Consider the following 21,818-nt stretch of genomic DNA (forward strand, 5'->3'; position numbering starts at 1 on the left):
ATGGGTCACTCATTAATTACAGCTGGCACATAGACTGTGGTGCGCTATCAGGTGTTTTGTGTCAGTAAAAAAAAGTGAGACTGATAAGTGGGATTGATATCGGAGGCGGCCCACTTTGATGGCAGGTCTCTTCGCCCTAATAGCTGATAAAATGATACGCATTAACAGAAGCTAATCAGCTAGATAAAGAAAAAAAAGCTGATTTCTGCAAACAATAGTAAGATAAATCTGTGTTAAAAAACTGTTTTGTTGACTTATTTCTCATTTCCTGGCTTTATTTTTTTAAATCCCTACTAAATACTGGATGATAATATGAAATCAACAGATGAAAGTGTGTGCCCAGTTAAATGAAGATGAAAGCAAATTCAGCCCTTTGTTTTGGCTTTAAAGCTAATTCCTTATTGCGAAATCCTTCAGATAAAACTTCCTCTCTCCTGCAGAAGCTGCTCACTTTTGAAGGCCAGAGAACAAATACCCATTGTTGGTCCACACTTCAGTCCCTTTCCTCATTATTGCTGCCTCATAAACCATCTGTTATTCAATAACTACAACCTGTGAGGGGGCAGCCATGGTAGAGGGGACTTGCTTTTGATCTTAACTATAACTGTCTAAAACAAAATGGGAAACGCTAGATCAATCGATTTACTTTAGTTTGTTTCTAAACCTGCATAACATTGTTATTGTTTGACTCTAAGTTTTAATTCTCCATTTATTCAAGGTTCACTTGTCTTTGGAAACAAAGGAAGCAGAAGCAAGGGTGTAGATGTCTCTCTTCTGCTTGTTTGCGACACAATATATCTGATTATTATGGTTAGCAGGGGTAGAGTCATCAAAAATTGTACCCAAGTGAGAGTACTATAACATATTTTTACTCAAGTAAAAGTAAAAAATTGTTCAAATAAGAGTAAAAAAAGTATTTGGTAAAAGGGCTACTCAAGTATTGAATAACTGATATTGTTTGAAAGTTACATATCAGACAGACCAAAATATAAAGTTATGTAGAAAATGTTGTATTTTAAAAACCAAAATGAAAAAAAAAACTCATATCAATAAGAAAATTACAAACTAACAAAAGAATCATTTGTCCAAATCTGGTTCCTTCAATATAAAACTTATGAAGCTTTTAAAAAAACTGCAGGTGTGTCTTGTGAATTTTTGGTTGAAACATGCTCATTTACCACTCAGTAAAATTACTTATAGTGGATAGAGGATCCAGAAAGAATCGTGTAACTGGGTAGTATTTCTATTTTGTCATAATTACACAAAATGTCTTTATTCATATTGTTCCATTATCTGACTGTGAAAGCCTTAGAAAACCCTGTCATTGTTATAACCATGTGACTTTAAGATGTTTAAAAGGCAAGTTTTTGATATTAATAAAAAGTCCTTATGCATCTTATCCTTTACAATTCAGCAAACAAAATCAATATTCTGCAATAAGCTGGTTGTATTATTTAGGCCTGTCACAATCACATATTTTGCTAGATGATAATTTGTCCATGAAATTATTGCAATAAACGATAATATTGTTGTTTTAAGATCATTTTCAAGTGACATAATAGTAATAACAGCATTCTCAAAGATCAATAAACTTTAAATTCTAATGAATATTTAAACACTGGACTGTAAGACATTTGAAATACCCACAATGAATAAAATGAATCATGAAGTCTCTGTAAGCAAACTTATCTGTCCAAAAAGGGACAGTTGAGACCAAAGCACCAGACTGAAGACTTTTATCATTCAGTTTTTGGTAAAGAAGAGAGAGAAATGAGAAAAACTATAAATCAAGCAAATGAAAATTGCTGAGTTTCTTTAAATTGATCATCCGATTAATTGTTTTATTGTTTATTGTGACAGGCCTAGTATTGGTATGCACAAACTTTGCACAACTTAAAGTGTAAGTTATGCTTTTTTTAATTTAAAAACAAAATCCAGCCTTAGATAATTAGACTCCATTAACATAGTACATAGGGCTGAAGAACATACCACAATTTATAAAAGCATTTCATATCAGTCAATATCAATATTGATTTTTTTTGTTATAAATATCTGAAATACTGCTAAACTGGTGACAGATTTTCCTATTTTATCCACAGTTTTCACACCTGGCTGTTTATTTTTAAGCAGTTATGAGGCACAGCTGGGCCAGTTTCTCAACAGGTTGTTGCTAGGTAACCATAGAATGAGTGAGTTGCTAGGTAACCATAGAATGAGTGCGTTAGTTGATTCCACAAACCTCTCTTAAAGTCAGTGAAGTTTATTGAACTGCACAGTACATTTTCAACATGCAACACAAAGGGTAAACAGGAAGTCAAACTCTGAGTACTGTAAATCCAGGATGACCAATTAAACCAGACAGTTGAGTATCTCTTGGATGTTTATTTAGAAGAAATTTACACAAAGTTTATTTTACAAACTGCCAGATTACATATTTACAGCTTACATCATAAAATAAGATCGCATAAAGTATTTTCAAGCTACCGACATTAGGAAAATAGCTGCCATTTTTTCCCATTTTGCTACATTATCCTGTGGTTTCCATCAAATCCTCGTGTTTTGTGGGTTTACAGCCGTGGGTTTGGGTGTAAACAGTCTGGCACCAAACACACTAAATTCCCCTCGGTGTTGTTCTATAGAGAATAAAGCACAACAGGCATGTTTTAATAAAACAATAATTAAATACAGGTTTATGTTGTTGCTTGGGGTGCACCAATTGCAGTTTTCTGGAAGATCACTGATGACCAGTTAGGCCTGTCGCAATAAGCAATTTATCAATTAATCACATGATAAATTAAAACAAGCGGAATCATTTCTATTTGCATGATTTATTGTTTTTCTACCAAAAACTTCACAGGCTAAATGTGCTAAATGTTACTAAGTATTGCAAGAAAGTTGCTCAGTTGATAACAGTTGGGTGACTATGGTTAACTGCAATGTAGATCTTATCTACACTGCAAAAACACAAAATCTTACTAAGTAATTTTGGTCTAGTTTCTGGAGGAAATATCTTAGTACAATTTAAATAAGAGAAAAACTAACTTCGAGTAACTTTTCAGTAAGATGTAGAGCAGGGGTCCCCAAACTTTTTCCTGTGAGGGCCACATAACTTTTCCCTTCTCTGCTGGGGGGCCGGAGTCAGTTTGTAACAGAAAAAGTGTGACGATTGCAGGAGTGCCTAAATGTAAAAATGTATTGTTTTCCAGAAAGCACAATCAAAGAACCCTCTCAGGGTTCTTCACAGAACAAAAGTCAGTAAATAAATAATAATACTATTAATGAAATAAGTAATAACCAAATAACATTCTCTGGGTTCTTCACAGAATAAATCTAGGAAGGATTATAGTCCATATTTTCCAAACTATAAGCCGCACCTGACTATAAGCCACAACCCCAAAGTTTTTTAAAAAAAAAAAACCATACACATAAACCGCAGATATCTCTGCCGCTCCAGGTTTTCCACAGCGATGCAGCAACAGAGGGGGGCGGACACCCAAAATTTGAGTCATAACAGGTCAATTGAATATCACATTTATTACGGTTGAAAAAGAAAAAGTTGCCAAGTTTAGATTTAACTGAACTGATTACGGTAGTTTCCGAACGGTAACTGTAACAGTAGAAGTGCTGATCCTTCGTGTCTCTACTACTAGCATGTGCTAAATGAAAATGGGCGCTTCTTCTTCTTCTTCTTCTTCTTCTTCTTCTTCTTCTTCTTTAGATTTCAACAGCAGCTTGCATCCATTATTGTTGCACTACTGCCATCTACTGGATCCTAATATCTATACCTCAAATTCTCATAATGATCCCAGTATTATTTAAAAAAAAAAAAAAAACGAAAAATCTTTTTCCCCTCAATACTATTTAACTGATCAACAACATTCTCAAATTTCAATTCCCTATTAAAACCTAATTCCGTTTTAATGGGCAATTTTGACTTCCAATGATTCACTTCCTGCTAAAGATCCTCCTGCTTGTAGTCCGGAAAATATGGTATATGAAAAAAAAATCTGAATGCTCTTTAGTATTGTTCAGAGGGCCGGACCAAATGTGGAGGCGGGCTGTATCCGGCCCGTGGGCCGTAGTTTGGGGACCACTGATGTAGAGGCTTGTTTAAATAATTCCTTATTATTGATAAAAATACACTTGTTCCATTGGCAGATTATTTCACTATAACAAGACATTGTTACAAATTATTACAATGTTATGAGTTAATTTATCTGCCACTGAAACTAGTGTATTTTCATCAATAATAAGGAAATAAGGTTAAAATGATTTACTTTAAACAAGCCTCTATATCTTACTGAAAAGGTACTCGAAGTTAGTTTATCTCTTATTTAGATTGTACTAAGATATTTCCTCTAGAAACTACACCAAAATTACTTGGTAAGGTTTTGTGTTTTTGCAGTGTAGATAAGATTGGCTTCACATTTAAGTATCTTCTGATCACTGATTTCCCAAACTTCAGAAAATCGGTGCTGATTTATCGGTGCAACCCTGGTTGCTGCTGCTGTTCTGGTATTGACTCACCTGTACGTCACTGCTGCAGGCGGGATGAGCTCTCAGGTGATTGTGCACACACCTGCCGAAGCGGTGCAGGCAGGCGGAATCGGACGCGGCGCAGCTTTGGGGACAGGACGGACGCTTCAGCACGATGCAGCTTGAGCAGGTAGTGTGCTGGCAGGAGCCCTGACATTCTTTCTTGTCCAGAGATGCAAACCTGCAGAAACAGGAATTAGGAAAATGGTTTTAAACCAGAAACCTGACGATAAATAAGAAGTTAATGTGGATTTTTGTGTGGTCACCTGGCGGAGCAGATTGCAGAAGGATTGGCCTGACAGAACTCCTTGGTGCAATCTGGGCTGCAGCTCTCTGGGTTGAGGGTTTCAATCACTGAAAAAAATAAAATATTAATAATCTGTTGGGTTCTGTACAGCCAAACATGAAAAGCGCCTCTCGCAGGATGCCTGACATCAGGCCGTATCAGTGGCGGTGACACTTCTTTTCATCATGGACAGATAAGAGGGACAATTATGTAAGCGGAAACCTTTTGGATCAAAGGAACCGTTGGCTGCGCTAACAGTCTCACAGCTCTTAAACGCGGTTTACCATATTGGCTCCGTTCCCATTGCAAACCCTAACAGAGATCAAATGCATCAGAGTGTGCAGCAGAATGGCGCCATGTTTCTGTTTCTATCCATTTCCATCTAAGATAAACTCTTGTGTTTTCATTGGGGGGCAGCAGAAGTAGAAGTGTGCATATTTTGGTACTGATCCAATATCAAGTAAATACTGGGTCACTACCAATACTTATTATTAATCAAACTTATGATATTTATATGTTGTGGTGGTTTTTTCTTTCAATTATTATTTTTATGAAACAGCACAGAATTTAGACAAAGTTTCTACTAAACACTTTAATCACATATTTACATGATTTGTGTAAATTATTTGTAAATGAAATGCAAAAAATTATCATTGCAACAATTTTTTTTCAGGAAAAGTTGAGGAGCTATGATGAAAAAATAAAACAAAATTTCAAGAAAGAATCTGAGACTAAAGTATTGATCTATCACATTAGTATTGATCTGATACTGATACTGACTTGATATCGATATTATTGATATTTTGGATTGGTCCGCTCAGCTCTGCTCAAATGCATGTAAAGCAAAATTTCAAAATAACAAATTTTGCTGGATGATAAATTGTCCCAGAAGTTATTGTCATAAACAATAATGTAATATTGTTGTTTTGAGACAATTTTCAAGTAAAATAAAGGTAACGGCATCATAATGCAAGAACACATTCTCAGAGATCAATAAACTTTAAATTCTTAAACATTTAACACTGAAACTGGAAAATACTTTAAATATCCAAAATAAATAAACCAAACAGCAGACACAACAAATAAAACTATTTATAAGGTCTCTGTAAACAAAGTTGTCCCTGAAAAAACGACCCAGTTGAAACCAAAACACCAGACTGGAGACTTTTACCATCCAGATTTTGGTAGAAACAATAAATGATGCAAGTTGAAAGTTTTGAGCTTGTTTTAATTTATTATGCGATTAAATGATTTATTGCGAACTAGAATAATGCTAAATCAATACAGTTGAACCTGTTTTTTATATATATATTTTTGATTAAATATTAAAGAGTTTCCATGTTGAGCTCACCTGCCTTACAGATGCCTTTAGTTTCTGCGTTTGGTTTGTCAGCCGCAGCCTCCTGAGAAACACACACCAGCCCCTCATCACACTTCCCCAGGTAGTCCCAGTTCCCGCCACAGCTCTCCCCCTCCGTCCGGGCGCACACGGGGCAGCAGCCGCAGACGCCCGTTGTCACGCCGCCTTTGCACTGGAGCCTCAGCACCCGCCTGGAGGAGCAGTGGATCCGCTCACAGGGCGGGCAGTTCAGGGTCTGGAGCTGCTGGCCGTCCGCGGGCTGGGCGCCCTCTGACCCCAACACCCCCAACAGGACACACAGAAGGAGGAGCGTCCACATGCTTAGGGTCATACTGGTGTGATCATGAGTGGAGGAAGAGTTTGTGCTTTTATAATCTTGACGATCACAGCAGCAAGGCGAGGCGATGGGTAGACGTAAAGAGGGCGTTTCTGCAACGCAGACACTGATTAGCTAGTTCCAGGAGCAGAAGTTGGTAATGCTTAATTTGAAGAGGGGTTCATGACACCGTCATTAACCTGACATACCTTTCATGAAAATGAAAGAGTCTTCATGAATGTTTATAATGTTAGTCATGAAGTGTCATTTGGAAAATAATTAGACTTTTTATGCAAAGTTGACCCTTTTAATGCAACTTTGCTTCAAAACTGTCATTATTTATCACATGCAAAATTGACACTCTTAAAGGACTTTTAATGCAATTTTGCTTCAAAGTTACATTAAAACTTTGAAGCAAGTTTCAAAGTTTGTTTCAAACAAAGTTTTTGAAGCAACTTTTGCTTCAAAAGCAAAGTGGCATTATTTGCAACTTGCATAGGTTGCATTATTTGCAACTTTGTATTATTAGTCAAATAATGCAAAGTTGGCACAGTTAAAGGACTTTTTATGCAACTTTGCTTTAAAAATGTTATTTACTGAATGACACTTTATGACAGCAGTCATAAACATTCATGAAGACTCCTTCATATTTATGTTCGGGTGTTATGTTTATGATATGTCATGTCAGTCTAATGCACCCTTCAAAAAATTGTTACCATAGAAACTTGTAGAAATCTCTCATTTCCTCTGCAGTTCCACTTGATTAAAATCTGACGTCATAGACAGTCTGGGCTTTCTCCCATCTACTTGGATTCCTCTAGCAGGATTTTTTCCTGCCTATCAGCGAACAAAAGAAATTTTGTGATGACATCGACTGTAGTCTGCCTGTTGTCTTAGCAATGGCAACGAAGGAAGTGAGTGAAGCCGTTCAGTCTGTGTTGACCACGTTTCTTAAGATTCATTTAACATCAACAGCCATCTTGTTTGGATCGTAGCTTTACTCTGTTTGCAGTTGAGGATGATTCTTTACTGCACAAGCAATTTCCGGTAAGCTTCATTGCATCGAACTGGTGCATTACACACGTTGCGGTCAAACATTAGCGACTGTGTAGCATTTAAAACTTCAACTAGTTTTTAACCATTCTAACTCATCTGCAGTGACTTTTAAAGAGTTGAACAGGAAATAAGAAGTTATAATTTCTGTGTTAACACAAGTTTAAGTAACAATATTTTTTGAATATACAGCTCTTGAAAAAATTATCACTTAAAATGATCAATTCTCTGATTTTACTGTTTATAGGTCTATGTTTGAGTAAAATGATCTTTTTTTTAATTCTGTGAACTACTGACAATGTCTCCAAAATTCCAAGCAAAATTTTATATTTATTTGCAGAAAATGAGAAATGGCCAAAATAACAAAAAAGATGCAGTGCTTTCAGAGCTCAAATAATGCAAAGAAAACAAGTTAATATTCATTTAGAAACAGCAGTACCAATATTTTAACTCAGGAAGAGTTCAGAAACCAACATCTGTTGGAATAACAAGGAGGTTTTCATCAAGGTTCAGTGCAGTGGGCTCTTAGTTTTTTCCAGAACTGTATGTTTTTATTGTGATCTAATACTACAGCACTTTTAGATAAAATTTTTATTTGTGCCAACCTCCTGCAGGTTTTGCTGCCAGGCCCCCATAGGAAGAAAAGTCTAGTCACGCCCCTGTGTGGTGATTTATAAGCCACAACCTCCTCTGGCAGCCAATAGGGGATGATTAAACCCCTCATCTTATCTTCACACTATCAACAGCAAGGTTTTTGTTTAGAAACAATTCGTACTTCAAAACAAAGATAAGTGTGGCGAAGGTGTAAAGACTGGCCCCCTTTGTATTTGGAGTCACATGACCTCCGAAGGGGGCAATTCACCGCACACTTACGATCAGGTAATGACCCATTTCTCAAAAGAACAAAAGGATCAAGACAACAACAGGTTATCTGATCAAGACATCTCGTAATGTGGCGAATAAAAACTGGCAACGCAACAATGAACGACGGTCCGCGGCTGGAAGTTTCTCCATTTCCTTATTAGATTCTCATTGAAAAAACTTCCTTTGTATTATTTTGGTATTTTCTTCAGTAACCAATCAGCTTTCTACTACAACACTTTGCTTCTTTCATGTTTGAAATATAATTTTATTATCAAACAGCTTCACTTATTTAGCCGTATTCTTCAGGAAATGCACTGAAAATTAATGAGTAGATAAAAAATATCTTAACTAGATATTTAAACTTATGAAGCAAAAGAAAAGCACTGACTATGTATCTATTCTCTAAACTGTTTATGCTGAGAATAACAATTGAATTTGATTGATTTAAATCACGAAAAGAGAAAACTACTAAACAAAAAAATAATAATTGTATCCATATATTATCTGTTCATTTTAATTTAAATTTTCAGTCACTTTTTTGTTTTACATATATATATATTTATGTCCTTTTATATTTAAATGTTCTTTTAATGTAATTTTCTTTAACCTTGCACCTTTAGTTTTCTGGAAATCTCTGAATTAACTTGTGAATGAATAGTTTTCTATAAATAAACTTTTCTAAAAGTTTTGCTTTAATAAAAACACAATTCAAAGTTAATATCCAGAAGAACAATTAAACATTTTTTATTTAGTTTCATTTAATTTTGTTTTCAGGTGCTGTAAAGAACCAGAAATTATTTTTTGGTATCTACAGTAGTTATTTTTCTCTGGTCCATATTTTCTGTTTCTGTTTGATAACCTGCAAAAACTGTAGTTTCACCTGCTTTGTTTATTTTGAATAAGGACATTTTGTAAAATTGACGCAAATGAACGTTTAAAAAAGAAAATAAATGTTCCCTATGTTTTATTACCCTGTAAAATAAGTTTCATTGTTTTATAACATGAATGGTTTAATCATCACTTTTATTATTACCACAACAATACCACAAAATATGATATTTCATATCTCTACTTTGCATCACATCTGGATAAAGTCGCAAACTTTATTTGAAGGGGGTTGAATAACACCTGTAATGAACATGAATAAGCCTTCATGAATATTTATGACTTGTCATAAAGCGTCATTCGGTAAATTATGACACTTTTAATACAAAGTTGACATTATTCAAAATGTCTTTGTTATGACAACTTGACATTAACCAATAAATCATTACTGTTTAAACTTTACCTTTAATAACATAAAATTACCTAATTTTTAAAGTGCAATCAGTAATACTTTTATAACAAATTTATATCAGTTGGTGTATGTCTTAGGATGCCGTAAAGTTACTTTAAATTGTCTTCTGAACGGTGAAAATTAAGGCGTCTTTTCAAATCATTGAGCACCACTTTTTACATATGATTGAAGGGATTTTTGCCATACAGCATCCTAATTCATAAACCCATGTTTTTTTGTGTGACTTTATAACCAGACATTTGGTTGAAATGGTGATTTGAGGCACTTATGGTCTTCCGTAGTCAACCACAGTGAATTGTTTCTTGCACTGACAGTCTAAAAGGCCACTCAGCAAGAAAAAAGAAACGTATTCTCCAAAAAGAAACGTTAAAGAAGCCAGATTAAAGTTTACACATAGGGAAAAGAACATGGTGTCTGTGGTGTACTCAAAGTGCCGTAATGATTATTGTTACATTTGTAAGGAAATTTAAAACATTTAACAAAAGTACCGTTTCAAGGCAATGTTACCAAACACTGAAGAAATTATTTAAACTTCTGATTTTCAAGACATTAATAATAAATAAATAAATCTGACAAATTTATCTCATTTATATTTAATCAATAATTTTAATTTTAACTGACCTAAAACTAGACATTTGGTTTGATTTAGCTCCAGTTAGAAAGAAAAGAGATACTTGTAGTAGTTATTAGTGGAGGGCATTTATCTTATCATTTATCATAAAAAAATATCCGAATTTTTATTTAATTTGTCAGATTAATTGATAAATTAATTTGACAAATTTCAAATAAATTAAAATTTGTGTTAATAAATTTCAATGAATGAAAAAAACTAAATAGGATTTCCATCACAAATATACAAAAAAAAAACGTTTTCAATATTTTTAATATAAAAAATTAAATTAAATAATTAAATAAAATTAAATAAGTCGCGCGAGTGAATTTGTTAGTTCACGTGTAAGTCTTTAAAAACATGCTGCGTCACCATCGTCCAACTACCTCCTGTCGTCGTCTTCTTCGTGGTTTGCGCCAGTTGTTGATCATGTGACTCATGACGTAGAGTTTCCATCGCCGTTCTACCAAATGAACCAATTAAGATACGGCCATAAAAACCACCTCATCCTAGCGCCAAAACCTTTTAGCCGAAAAACGAATTTTATTTTTGAAATTGGTGCATTTAAAGAAATTTATTTTCAAAATGTCAAATGTTGCAATTATATGTTAAATGGAAACACAGCTACTGACAGTGAGAAAATTTTACTTTTACTAATTTCTCCACTATTTTTCATGAGATCAATAAATATCAGTAAAATGATGATTAAATGCAGTGATAAAAAATCACATCACGAAGAACCCCATTTCAAATGGGAATGTTTTTCAAAAATATTTGTGACACTGAACGCTGGGACATATGGTCACAGTAAAATAATTTCTACTGTTAAATATGTTTAGTTACATTACATAAATAATCAGTTAGGCTTTGAGTCGTATAAAAATGTATTTATTTTCAAGAAAACCATTAAGTAACACTGAATACACCAGGAGTGATCATTCAATAGTCAATAAAACTCGTAACTCTTACATCAGAGATCCGACATACAAGACGTTTTGGAAAACAAGATTTGAAAGCAAATATGTTGGCAATTTGCTGGTGCTACAATTTTCTCTTTTCTTTACCCCAAATAACAAATTTAGGTGACGCACACCTGTGTACAAAAGTGACAAGATTTTTAATATATGAACTTACAAAGGGCTGGATGTCAAAGTGCAAGATGCCTGAACCTCACCCCTCATCGAAGAGGACGATCAAAGTGTCGAAATCAGAAATGGATTCTCAAATACAAATCTTTAAAATTATTGTTTGGCCATTATGGCTTTGTATTCATTTGAGACCTTATTCTAGCTTATACGTCTTAACTTTAAAATATTTTTCTGCCAAAGATATATTTTTTTTTAAAACTGCACCTTCTTACAGACGACTGCATGTAATGGAGTAAAGCATTACAGGAATACTGCAGGCATACAACAGGAGAAAAGAAGCATCTGCTGCTTAACAATTTCAAAGAAAACATGACATTTTGTGGGTTTTTATAAAAGCAACCGATCAAAAAAAAAAAAACAAACATACTAAAAATCCAGAGTGAAAATAAAATGACTTAAAAACCTCAAAGAACAAAATAAAACAGTTATGTACATATATTTACAGGTAACGATAATGAATAATATACAGGTTTGACCGGCCGTTTAGGGTCCGTATGAACCAACATCACGCAACATTCACTTTTGTCAATCCAAAATGGTTTAGTTGGAGGCAAACCGCCCTCCAGAAGGTCGTTTGTTCAACTTTATATGAACATCCTGGACTCTTTGAATCAAACAGAGTTTTTCATTTTTTTTTTGTAACTTTTTTTTTTGTTTGTTTTTAAAAAGCAACAGTAATGTAAAGAGAAAACCACTGATTATATCCTTCTGTTGAGCCTTTCCCACAAACGATGCTGAAGTTACGCGTCGATGAAGGTTCCTCAGTCTGGAGGGAGGAGGTCGTGCAAACGAAATCGTTCTCGGATGTGCGGCCTGACGTCCTCGTTCTGTCAGAGGCAAACAATTAAAAAAAAAGTCTTACAGCTTCTACAAGAGACTTAAGGCAAGTTTTAAAATGAAACTATTTAAAATCCAGACAAAAAGGTACAAAACATGAGTTACTGAAGCCTGAAATAAGTAATTTTGGAGAAAGATTTTTGGGGGTTAAAGTAGACCCACGTCTGATAAAAACATTTTTCTATTCTGAAAAAATAAATTACAAACAATCTGGTCCAGATTTTGTCTAATTACAAGAATATAGTTCTATTATTAGCAGAATAAAGATAATTTTTCCAGAAAAAAACATCTTGAATTACAAGAAAAAAAGTTACTTTTATGAGTCTGTCCTGATAGTATTATCTTATACCAACATATAACTTCACAAGATGCTCAACAGTCATTGTATTTTTTATTTTTGCATAAAATTACTCCTTTATTCCGGTAATACGAGGACTGATAGTATTTATTCTCATACAATGAACTAGGGAGGTTAAAGTAGACCCACCTTTTACATCCGTTATTAGCAGAATAAAATATTTTTCCATAAAAACATCTTAAATTATGAGAAAAAACATTGTTTTAATGAGAAAAAAGCTTTGATGGAGCGATCAGAACAAACTGAGTTCATGTAGTTCTTAGTAAATTCCCCTTTTTCAGAACCAGAATATTGGACCCCGATGCTTAAAGATCAACATTTCTAACCAGATGGTTTATGTCCAACTCTTCATATGTTGTAATCTAAAACACATACCAGCTCCACCAGTTTCTCAAGGAAAGGAACGAGCTTCAGAAGTTCGTTATCATTTCTATCCACGAACCAGCTCTCGATTGGGATTCCATTAGAAAGCTGCAAAAAACAGATTCCATGTTTAAATCAAGCAAAGACAGGAAAGAAATAAAAAAACTTATGGTAAAAACATATTTTTACCTGATAAGCAAAGGCTTGGGGTGAGTTGTCGATTATTACCGTCTTTGCCAGATCCCGTCCCAGGATGTTCAGGTCTTTAATGTAATTTCCTTGAACACAAACACAGTGCTCTCGAAACAGTCGATGTCTGGGGAAAAAGACAGAAAATGGAAATTAAACGACGCATCCAGTAACTCAGTTGGAGAAATAAAATGTTCAAACAATCAGTAAATAAAAATAAAAATGTTTCAAATACAAATATAATGAATAATATTAGAGTTTTTACATGTTTCCCACAGAGAAATTCAAGCTTCAGATAAAATACAAATAAACTATTTCATTACTATTTTAAACTATTATTCTGCATTCAACAGCAAGACAACGTAAACTAAAAAGTAGCAAAATTTTATGTTTTCTGTTTTACTAAAAATAAAACATTTGTAGTTTATTCATATTATTTTTATGTGGAAAAGCTTGAAAACTTATTGTAGGAAACGTGTACAAACTCTAATATTAGTCCAAAAATTCTCTCCAAGTTTTCTGGCATTTAGAAAATAAAATTTTAATGATTCTAACCAAAAACAAGAAAGGTTGAGTCTGATTAAACTTCAGAAGATGAGAAAAAAAATGTAGGTGTGTTTTTATTATCTTTAGTATCTGGTGGTTTTATAAATGTATTTTTTCCAAATTTAGGCTTTTAATTAAACGATAGATTTAACTTTATGAGAAAAACTGGAGTTTGGACATCAAACACTTTCCAAACCTTGAAAACACCTAGTTATTAGATATTTACAAAAATGGAAAAAGTATCGTTCACTCAACTTAAACATTTTTCAAACACTGGAATAAATGGACAAAATATATCAACCAATATATGCTGGAAATAATTAAGAGTATTTGTGTGAAACGAATAAAACATTCAGGTAAATGCCACCTGACTTAGTTTGTACTTTATTAACTCAATCTATTGCATTGCTGATCTGTAGTCACATATATTATAGTTCAACTTTCCGGCTTAAGCTTTTTATTTGCTTCATTTTTGCTCTCAGAAACAAAACCTGGAAAGAGAAAGAAATAAAAAAGACTAGGTGAAATGTTCATGTTGGTGTGAAACATTTATTTTTCTTTGATTTACTTAAGTTGTACCTACAAATCTGAGTCTATATTATGAGAAATGTCAATGTCACTATCTGAGAACTAAAATAAAAATGTAAGACAAAAGAGAAAACACCTAATTGAAATCCAAATGTTTAAGTTTTCTAAGCACCGTGATGAAATTTAAAGTGAAATTCTTACCTTACTAACTGTTTTTTTGGATCCAGGATGTTGAGCAACTTATCTGCATAGACCTTTTTTGAAGCAGTGAAGAGAATAATCTGAAATTTGAACAGCGACACAAACATTTCATCACATATTTCTACAAACAAAACCTGTGTGATTATTCAGCAGCGGCAATTAATCTCACCTCGTACAACTGAGACATGCGCTCAAGAAACTCTCGGAAAAATGGCCTCAATCGGACGTAGACCTTCAGAAGAAAAGAGCGAACAAAAGGTGAATTAAATCAGCAATAAAAATAAGAGATTTGATTAATTTTCAAAGCTACCTGGTATATAACGTCTTGAAAGAGCACAGGGAATGTCAGAGCTGCATCTTCTAGTTCATTCAAACTGCAGTGGACTAAAGTTTCATCCTGGCAGCAAAACGACAAAATAAACATTTATTTCTAAAGTTCGTTAACTACTTAATAAACCTTTTACTACCTACCAGATCCAAGACGAGAGAGAACTCAGGTGTGCTGCGTGTTTTTAAAGGTAACGCTGGTTTACGTGTTAACTGCTCTTCTGTCAGCGGAGGCACATGCTTGATGAAGAAGTACCTAAAGGATGAAAAACAAAACAGACCTGGGTGAAAGTCAGAACCCACAAACTTCACTCAAGTAAAAAATATCCATCCAAGAAATTACTCAAATAAGAGTAAAACGTATTTGGTAAAAAGTCTAATCAACTACTGAGTTACTGATCAGATTATCAATCATTTAATATTTAAAAATGACATCAGACGGATTAAATATAAAGTGGAAATTTTGGTATTTTAGGGATCAAAATGACAATAATTCATATTAATAAAGAAATAAAATCGAAAAGAAAAATTTTAAATTAGTTTCTTCCAAATTAAAACTTATGAAACTTTAAAACTGCAGGTTTTAATGCATGTCTGTGTCTGGTGAGTTTTGGTTAAAGTGGTGGAACGCCATAAGACAGTTCTGTCCTGTAAACAGAATCTCTTTTCAAAGATTCACAGTCATCCTTACAATTAGAATTATCCTATTAGAAAAATCTAATTACCAAACAAAAATCATAAAGACTCGTTTTTACTGGCCTTTAAAACCCAAAACATCAGCTGGGAGATAAACGCACGGCTTTTTGCTGCCATCTAGTGTTTAGACATTTCCATTACAACAAAAATCGTATCGGAAACTTTGACCATAAACCTCATCCAAGTATCTACAAAAATCAGAAAGTGGAGCAAATTCAAATTAGTCTTTTTAAATGTCTTTACTACTTTATTAAAAATATATTTTTATAAGTAACATAAAAAAAGTGATCGGCTTACGGGTCGAAGACTTCCCAGTCCTCCTCATACGAGGTTTCTGCAGGTGCTGAAGGTAAAGAGTGGGGGTAGCTGCCATCTGGCATGCAGCCAGGAGCTGAGAAACATGAAAACAAAAGAAGAAAAACTACGCAGTAAGAGGATATACGACTCTATCATGTTTTCTTTACAAAACCAGAAAAGATGGAGTTTTAGCAATTAAAAAAAATATATATGTCATAAAAACAGCAAAGTTGAAACTTTTCCAGCACCACACTTTGGAGATAAAAATAATACAAATGAATTCAAAAAGATTGTGTTAATTCATTATTATATGATATTTCATTAATACTGTTTTGTGATATGAAACTGCTAAATTTTATGTTTTGAAATGTCACAACTGACTGGTCTGAGAGCAAAACTAATTTATTTAAAAAAGAAAAAACTATTTCAATAATGTTTTTTGACGTATAAAATATAAGCCAACATTTATTTTAATTACATTAATAAGTCATTGAGCCATTAGGAATAATAATTATTAAATAAACTGAAACAATCTAAGCAAATTATAATATAATTGATCTTCAAGCTCAAATTAAAAGTTTAAACACAATTTACGAAAAAAATCTAAAAAAAAAAAAGTTCCTGGTAAGTTTTGAGTTATTTAGCAAATGGAAATAAATACTTTTTTGATCCCCAGAATGAAATTAAATGTTGTAACTCATTAGTTCAAGCTATTGTAGATGATAATGGCTGTTGACAGGAAAGATTTCCTGTAGCATTCTGTGTTACAGCGAATTTGAAGAAGCCTCTGACTGAAGACACTAAAGAGGGTTGTCCATAATTTTATGTAAAAACCTTACCAAACCTAAAACAGGAAAAGTTTAATCTGCTTTAACTTTAGACAGAAAATAACAGTTGTATCAAAATATCTGGCTTCACCTATAAATAATTTCCCAAATTAAGGCTTTAAATCAAATATTAGGTCATATTTTATTACCAAACTACAACTTTAATATTAAGGACTTCTTTTTGAATTGAAATCCATTTTGAAGGATGTCAAGCAGCCATACCAGCCCTGTTTCATGACAATAAATCCATTTCCTGTTTAAGCCGGTACCAACCGCTGAGCCATTTCTCAGGTTTTTCTCTGGATTTGTTTCGTCTGGATCGGCTCTGAGCTCGGTTACCTGTTAGCGGGGGTATGTCAGTTTCGGTGACGATTTCTCCTTCTTCGATGGTCGTGTCCGAGTTGATCTGAAGCCTCTGCGGCAGCATTTGGACCGTGTGACACGGAGTGATTTCTTCCCTGGACGTTACGGTGCTGCTGGGCATTTCCTCCGCCGGCTCAATGTCCAGCTGTTTGATGATTTCCTCCGCCTCCACCGCCTGGCCCGGCGAGTCCGAGCCCGGAGTGGCTGAAGGCGACACAAACGGAGAAATGTGAGAAACAGCCTGGCATTCTCAGGACCAAGTGGCTCACTACCTACCAGTTTTAGTTGCTGGTGAGAAGAAGTTGAAAACTGGAGAGAAGATGGTTCCCAGGAGGGTTGTACGCGGCGGGCTGCTGGGTGAGTCGATGGGCGCCTCCAGTTTACCGTTTGGTTTGATGGGTTTACTGTTGCAGGTCATTGTGTCTGATAATAAGACAGAAACGGTTAATTAATCGATTATTCTAACAATTAATCGATTGTTCCAACAATTAATCGAGGATTCCAACGACCGATTATTTTAACGATAAATGGGTATAATGATTAATCGATTATTCTATCGATCAAACAATGATTCTAATTATCAATGAGTATAACGATGAACTGATGACTTGATCAACTGATTATTCCGATGATTAGTCGATTGTTCTGACAATTAATCAATGATTCTAATGACCGATTATTCTAACAACTAATGGGTGTAACGATTAATCTATGATCCTAACAATCTATGAGTATAATGACCGATAAATAATTCTGATGAATTATTCTAACGATTAATTGGTGATTTTAATGATTAATTGGATAAGAAAATTGCCACATTGTCAATTTTTCATTTAAGCCCTTTTGATATGTTAGAAATACATTAAAAGATGCAAATAATTTTTTTAAACTAAGGAAAACATTTTATTGCCTAAAACACAACATAATGTTGTGTTTTAGGTCTTGATCATTTGTAGCAAAGCATGTTGAAGGTTTAAACACAGTAAAATATCAAATGTGCTCCTTTTCCATCTAAAAGTTAAAAGCTCCACAAACATTTTTTTATTTGTGCAAACAATTCAAAATAAACTATAAACTGTAAATCAGAGGTCTAACTTTGCTAACTCAGGTCTGCAGAATTAGATTCAGAAACTTCATTTTTTCCCAGTGGAAAGCAGCAATAAATCCAAAACTTTAGTAACATAAACTAAAGTCCCTTTTTAAAAAGAAAACTTAAACATGTTAAACCTTATAAACAGAAAGATATAAAATGTGAAACCCAAGAAGTCCCTGCTGTACCTTTACTTTGAGTTTTTCTGCAAACTCTTGATGCGGATTTGTTGGACAGACCTTGGGGTGTCGAAGTAATGAGGTCATTGTCTGAATTACAATCAATGCGACTCCTCTTGGCTGGGATTTCCTGCTCCACCTAAAAACACAAACAAATAAACAAAAATCACCAAATTTAGCCCGTTGGTGTCTGTACCTGTTTTTGTTAGAAAAAATGAAATGAGGGGAACCAGAAAATCGACAGAACTATTAACAATTCAAGACTAAAGATCTTGGAAACTTTTTATAATTATCTGATTGATGTGAAACTTATTAGCTAAACCTCCTTTCCCACTTTATAACTGCAGTCAATGTATTTAAAATTAGTTATGAACTTGAGACTCACAGTTCCTCCATGTTGATGTGATTTTATACAAAAAATAATGTTGTGTTACTATTTAACACAATAGTATTTATAACAAGGATTTTTTCCTAAAAAACATGAGTTTAAATATCATAAAACAGAACTCATGTCGTTTCAGCAGCAAAATTTGCTTTTTGTTGCCAGGATTTAATTTGTCTATAAACAGGAAATTACTTCCCTATGAGTCATCAGTGAAAAGCAGGTTGTTCCTATTATTAGAAACACGTATTTATTAAAAATAATGTCAGATTAACAACTGGAAACCCTTCTGCATTTAAAACAAAAAATAAATACTTTTTTTCACATGTTCTGTTTCCTCCAACCAGAATCAATTTGTTTCCAGTTACATCTTTGAAATAAGAAAAATACTATTAATACATAATCGCTTTACTTTATTTGACCAACGAGAATGAGTTTTAGGCCTGTCATAATAAGCAATAAATAAATTATTCGCATGATAAATTGAATCTAGCTCAATTTACATTTCCATGATTTATCATTTTTCTCTTTTCTCTCATTCTACAAAAACTGAATGAAAAAAAGTCTTCAGATTGGTGCTTTTATCTCAACTAGTGCTTTATTTGAAGGGAAAATAGACTTCATGATTCATTTTGTGTCGTTTTGTTTATTCTAGATCCAGTTCCAGCGTTAAATGTTCATTAGGATTTAAAGTTTCTTTATCACTGAACCACTTGAAAATGTTCTTAAAACAACAATATTATCATTTATTGCAATAACTTCTGGAACAATTTATTGTTCAGTAAAATTATCGTGACAGGAATAACAATATTTTCCCCAGAGAGACGGAGGATCTTTTTGTGATAAAAACAAAACTAGAGCAGTAAATCTGCTCTTACCTTGACAGCGTTCCCACGGATAAATTTCTTTATGGTGGAGAGGAGCCCAGATTCATTTTTCTGCATTTTGCCTCGGCCGCTCACTGGGGACGACGGCTCCACTTCACTGTGTTTTCGTTTGGCCTGGTATGGGAGCGTTCTGTGGCCTTTGCTGGGGTGCTGAGGAGCTTTTCGCACTCTCAGCCTCATCATGCTCCGACGTCACATGGAAAAACCTGACAAGAGCAGAAACGACCACAGAAAAATACTATTTTCAGTCACATTTGTCTAGGAGTTCAGCATCCAAATTGTTTTTGCTTTATTTTACATATAGTGAAAAGTCACTGCATGTAGAAAAATTGTCATTACTTAACTTTTTATCCTTTTAACCAGCATTTTATGTATACAATTAATGAAAAATATAGTTTCACCACTTAATACCCAATGCAACAAGTTGGTAAACCACTACTTGGCAACGTAGTCCCATACCTGACACATTTTATGACTTTATAGTTGCAGCCTTAAATGAATTTGGTATTTTATGCAAATCCAACCCATAACAGTGAAGTGGAAGGAAAAGGATACACGGTTTTGATAAAGGTCTAGTCAAAGTGCAGCCCTAAACCAGGTAAAAATCAGTGGCCACAGGTTTGAATCAAATGTTCTGATTACGCAACTTGACTGAACTTGGGCTAATTTTCAACATTTTCCATTTTCATGTACAAAATGGTAAGGATACAACTGTTTCCCATTTGCTTCCTACCAAACAATTGATAAATAAAATAAAATTTAAAAAACACCTTAACGTATCCTTTTAATGAGACAAAACATGACGAAGGAAAATAAAAATGTAGTGGTATGAATTCCTTTGCAAATAATTGTACATTGGATGTCCTATTAAATACAATGAATGTACATAAACTGTTCAATGTGGCCAGTATTGTTACATTAGGAGAAAGAAATGCAGGTGAAAGCTGCACGTAGTATTTATATTTAGGATTTTCTAAACAAAAATGTGTCATCAGGTGATTTTATTTGTAAATTTTCAGTTCCCTTTTCTAAATCAACTCAGAACGAACACAAATCTACTTTTAGGTTGAAGCTGAAAACACCTGTACCCATATCTCCAGCATAAACTGAAATTAATTGAATAAACTTGTGAAAAGTAATAACATTTTAAATTAGATCGAGAAATTTAATACAACTGGTCATGTCTTTACATAAATCTGCATCAATTTACGATTAAGAAAACCCAAAATATAAAAAGTCATTGGCAACATTTTGACTCAGCCAATCAAATGCTAAATCTGTAGCTAATTAAAGACAAGTTAAGGTTGACTGATCGGTACGTGATTAACATGAAAACGGTCTCTAGCTGCTTTGTTCAAGTCCAGTTAATTTGTTGTTTTTAGGTTTAGTTTCGCGCTTTGTTGCTGAATAGTATCTGACAGCAAACAGCACCGCTGTCTGTCGTTATGTAACATCGGACACAAACAGCGTTAGCCAAGTGCTGCCGTGTAGCACCCGAACCGGAGTCTGTAACACCCAGCAGGAGGCTGACGCAGGTTTTTAATAACCGGTCACACAATGTTACGTGGATGTGAACACAACTGACATTTATCGGCGTCAACTATCGCTTTTAATGCAGATAAAACAAATGCTGTCAGTGGGTTCAGTGACTAACAAGCTATGGTTAGCTTAGAGGCTAACAAAACGCCAAAGGCAGAACAAGCAGTGCCGTAATGTTACATCCCGCACTATCTACAACAATAATCAGTTTTATAAATTATTTTAAATATGAATCCTTGATCTATCATTTAATGTGCATCACAACCCAAACCAACAACTCGTTTTGTTCGCTCCATAACTATGTTCAGACATTAGACTACGCCCCCTTCGCTGACTAACGTTAGCCGCTAGCTAGCAGCAGTTGGACTTTCACAGTGGCAAATATTTGTTGTTTACACGGCATCTGTTTCCTACCGCTGTTTTCGGAAGCTCGTTAAAACCTCCCACAGCGTTGTCAGTCTCGGCCGCAATCGTGGCGGCCACCGTTAGATGTCGAGCCGTGGTTGTTGCCGCCAGCTACGTCCGTCTCTCAGTGGCTAAGTCACAGAACAGCCGTGTCTTTGGACGCCATTTCCCGCCTCATCACAAACAGAACGCTGGCGGAGCGCAGGGGAATGCGACACAGGCGGAGAGAGGAGCCGACGAGGCGGGTATGGCAAGCCACGTTATCATATAATAATCACATTTAGATATCCACACTTTCCAGCTCTTTGTTGTCAAAAGTACTACGGTGTATTAA

The 21,818-nt window shown here is 34.4% G+C and overlaps 2 protein-coding genes across 2 annotated transcripts; both read right to left on the reverse strand.

Moving 5' to 3' along the window:
* Positions 1 to 2,362: 2,362 nt before the first annotated feature.
* LOC106932642 (uncharacterized) lies at positions 2,363 to 6,985 on the reverse strand. Its single transcript, XM_015011442.2, has 4 exons — positions 6,174 to 6,985; positions 4,803 to 4,890; positions 4,528 to 4,717; positions 2,363 to 2,633 (listed from the first exon to the last, which is right to left on the reverse strand). The coding sequence occupies exons 1-4, from the start codon at positions 6,511 to 6,513 to the stop codon at positions 2,568 to 2,570; spliced, it is 684 nt and encodes a 227-aa protein (XP_014866928.2). The 5' UTR covers positions 6,514 to 6,985; the 3' UTR covers positions 2,363 to 2,567.
* Positions 6,986 to 12,091: 5,106 nt separating this feature from the next.
* On the reverse strand, positions 12,092 to 21,731 carry ctdspl2a (CTD (carboxy-terminal domain, RNA polymerase II, polypeptide A) small phosphatase like 2a). Its single transcript, XM_015011439.2, has 13 exons — positions 21,494 to 21,731; positions 19,532 to 19,746; positions 18,281 to 18,410; positions 17,279 to 17,425; positions 16,979 to 17,206; positions 15,813 to 15,906; positions 14,964 to 15,075; positions 14,803 to 14,889; positions 14,662 to 14,724; positions 14,493 to 14,572; positions 13,218 to 13,344; positions 13,041 to 13,136; positions 12,092 to 12,297 (listed from the first exon to the last, which is right to left on the reverse strand). Exons 2-13 carry the CDS (start codon positions 19,721 to 19,723, stop codon positions 12,232 to 12,234), a joined length of 1,422 nt encoding a protein of 473 aa, XP_014866925.1. The 5' UTR covers positions 19,724 to 19,746; positions 21,494 to 21,731; the 3' UTR covers positions 12,092 to 12,231.
* Between the last annotated feature and the right edge of the window lie 87 nt (positions 21,732 to 21,818).

The sequence above is a fragment of the Poecilia mexicana genome, unplaced genomic scaffold, assembly GCF_051168715.1.
Source record: "Poecilia mexicana isolate PSO_F unplaced genomic scaffold, ASM5116871v1 scaffold_6, whole genome shotgun sequence".
Lineage (NCBI taxonomy): Eukaryota > Metazoa > Chordata > Actinopteri > Cyprinodontiformes > Poeciliidae > Poecilia > Poecilia mexicana.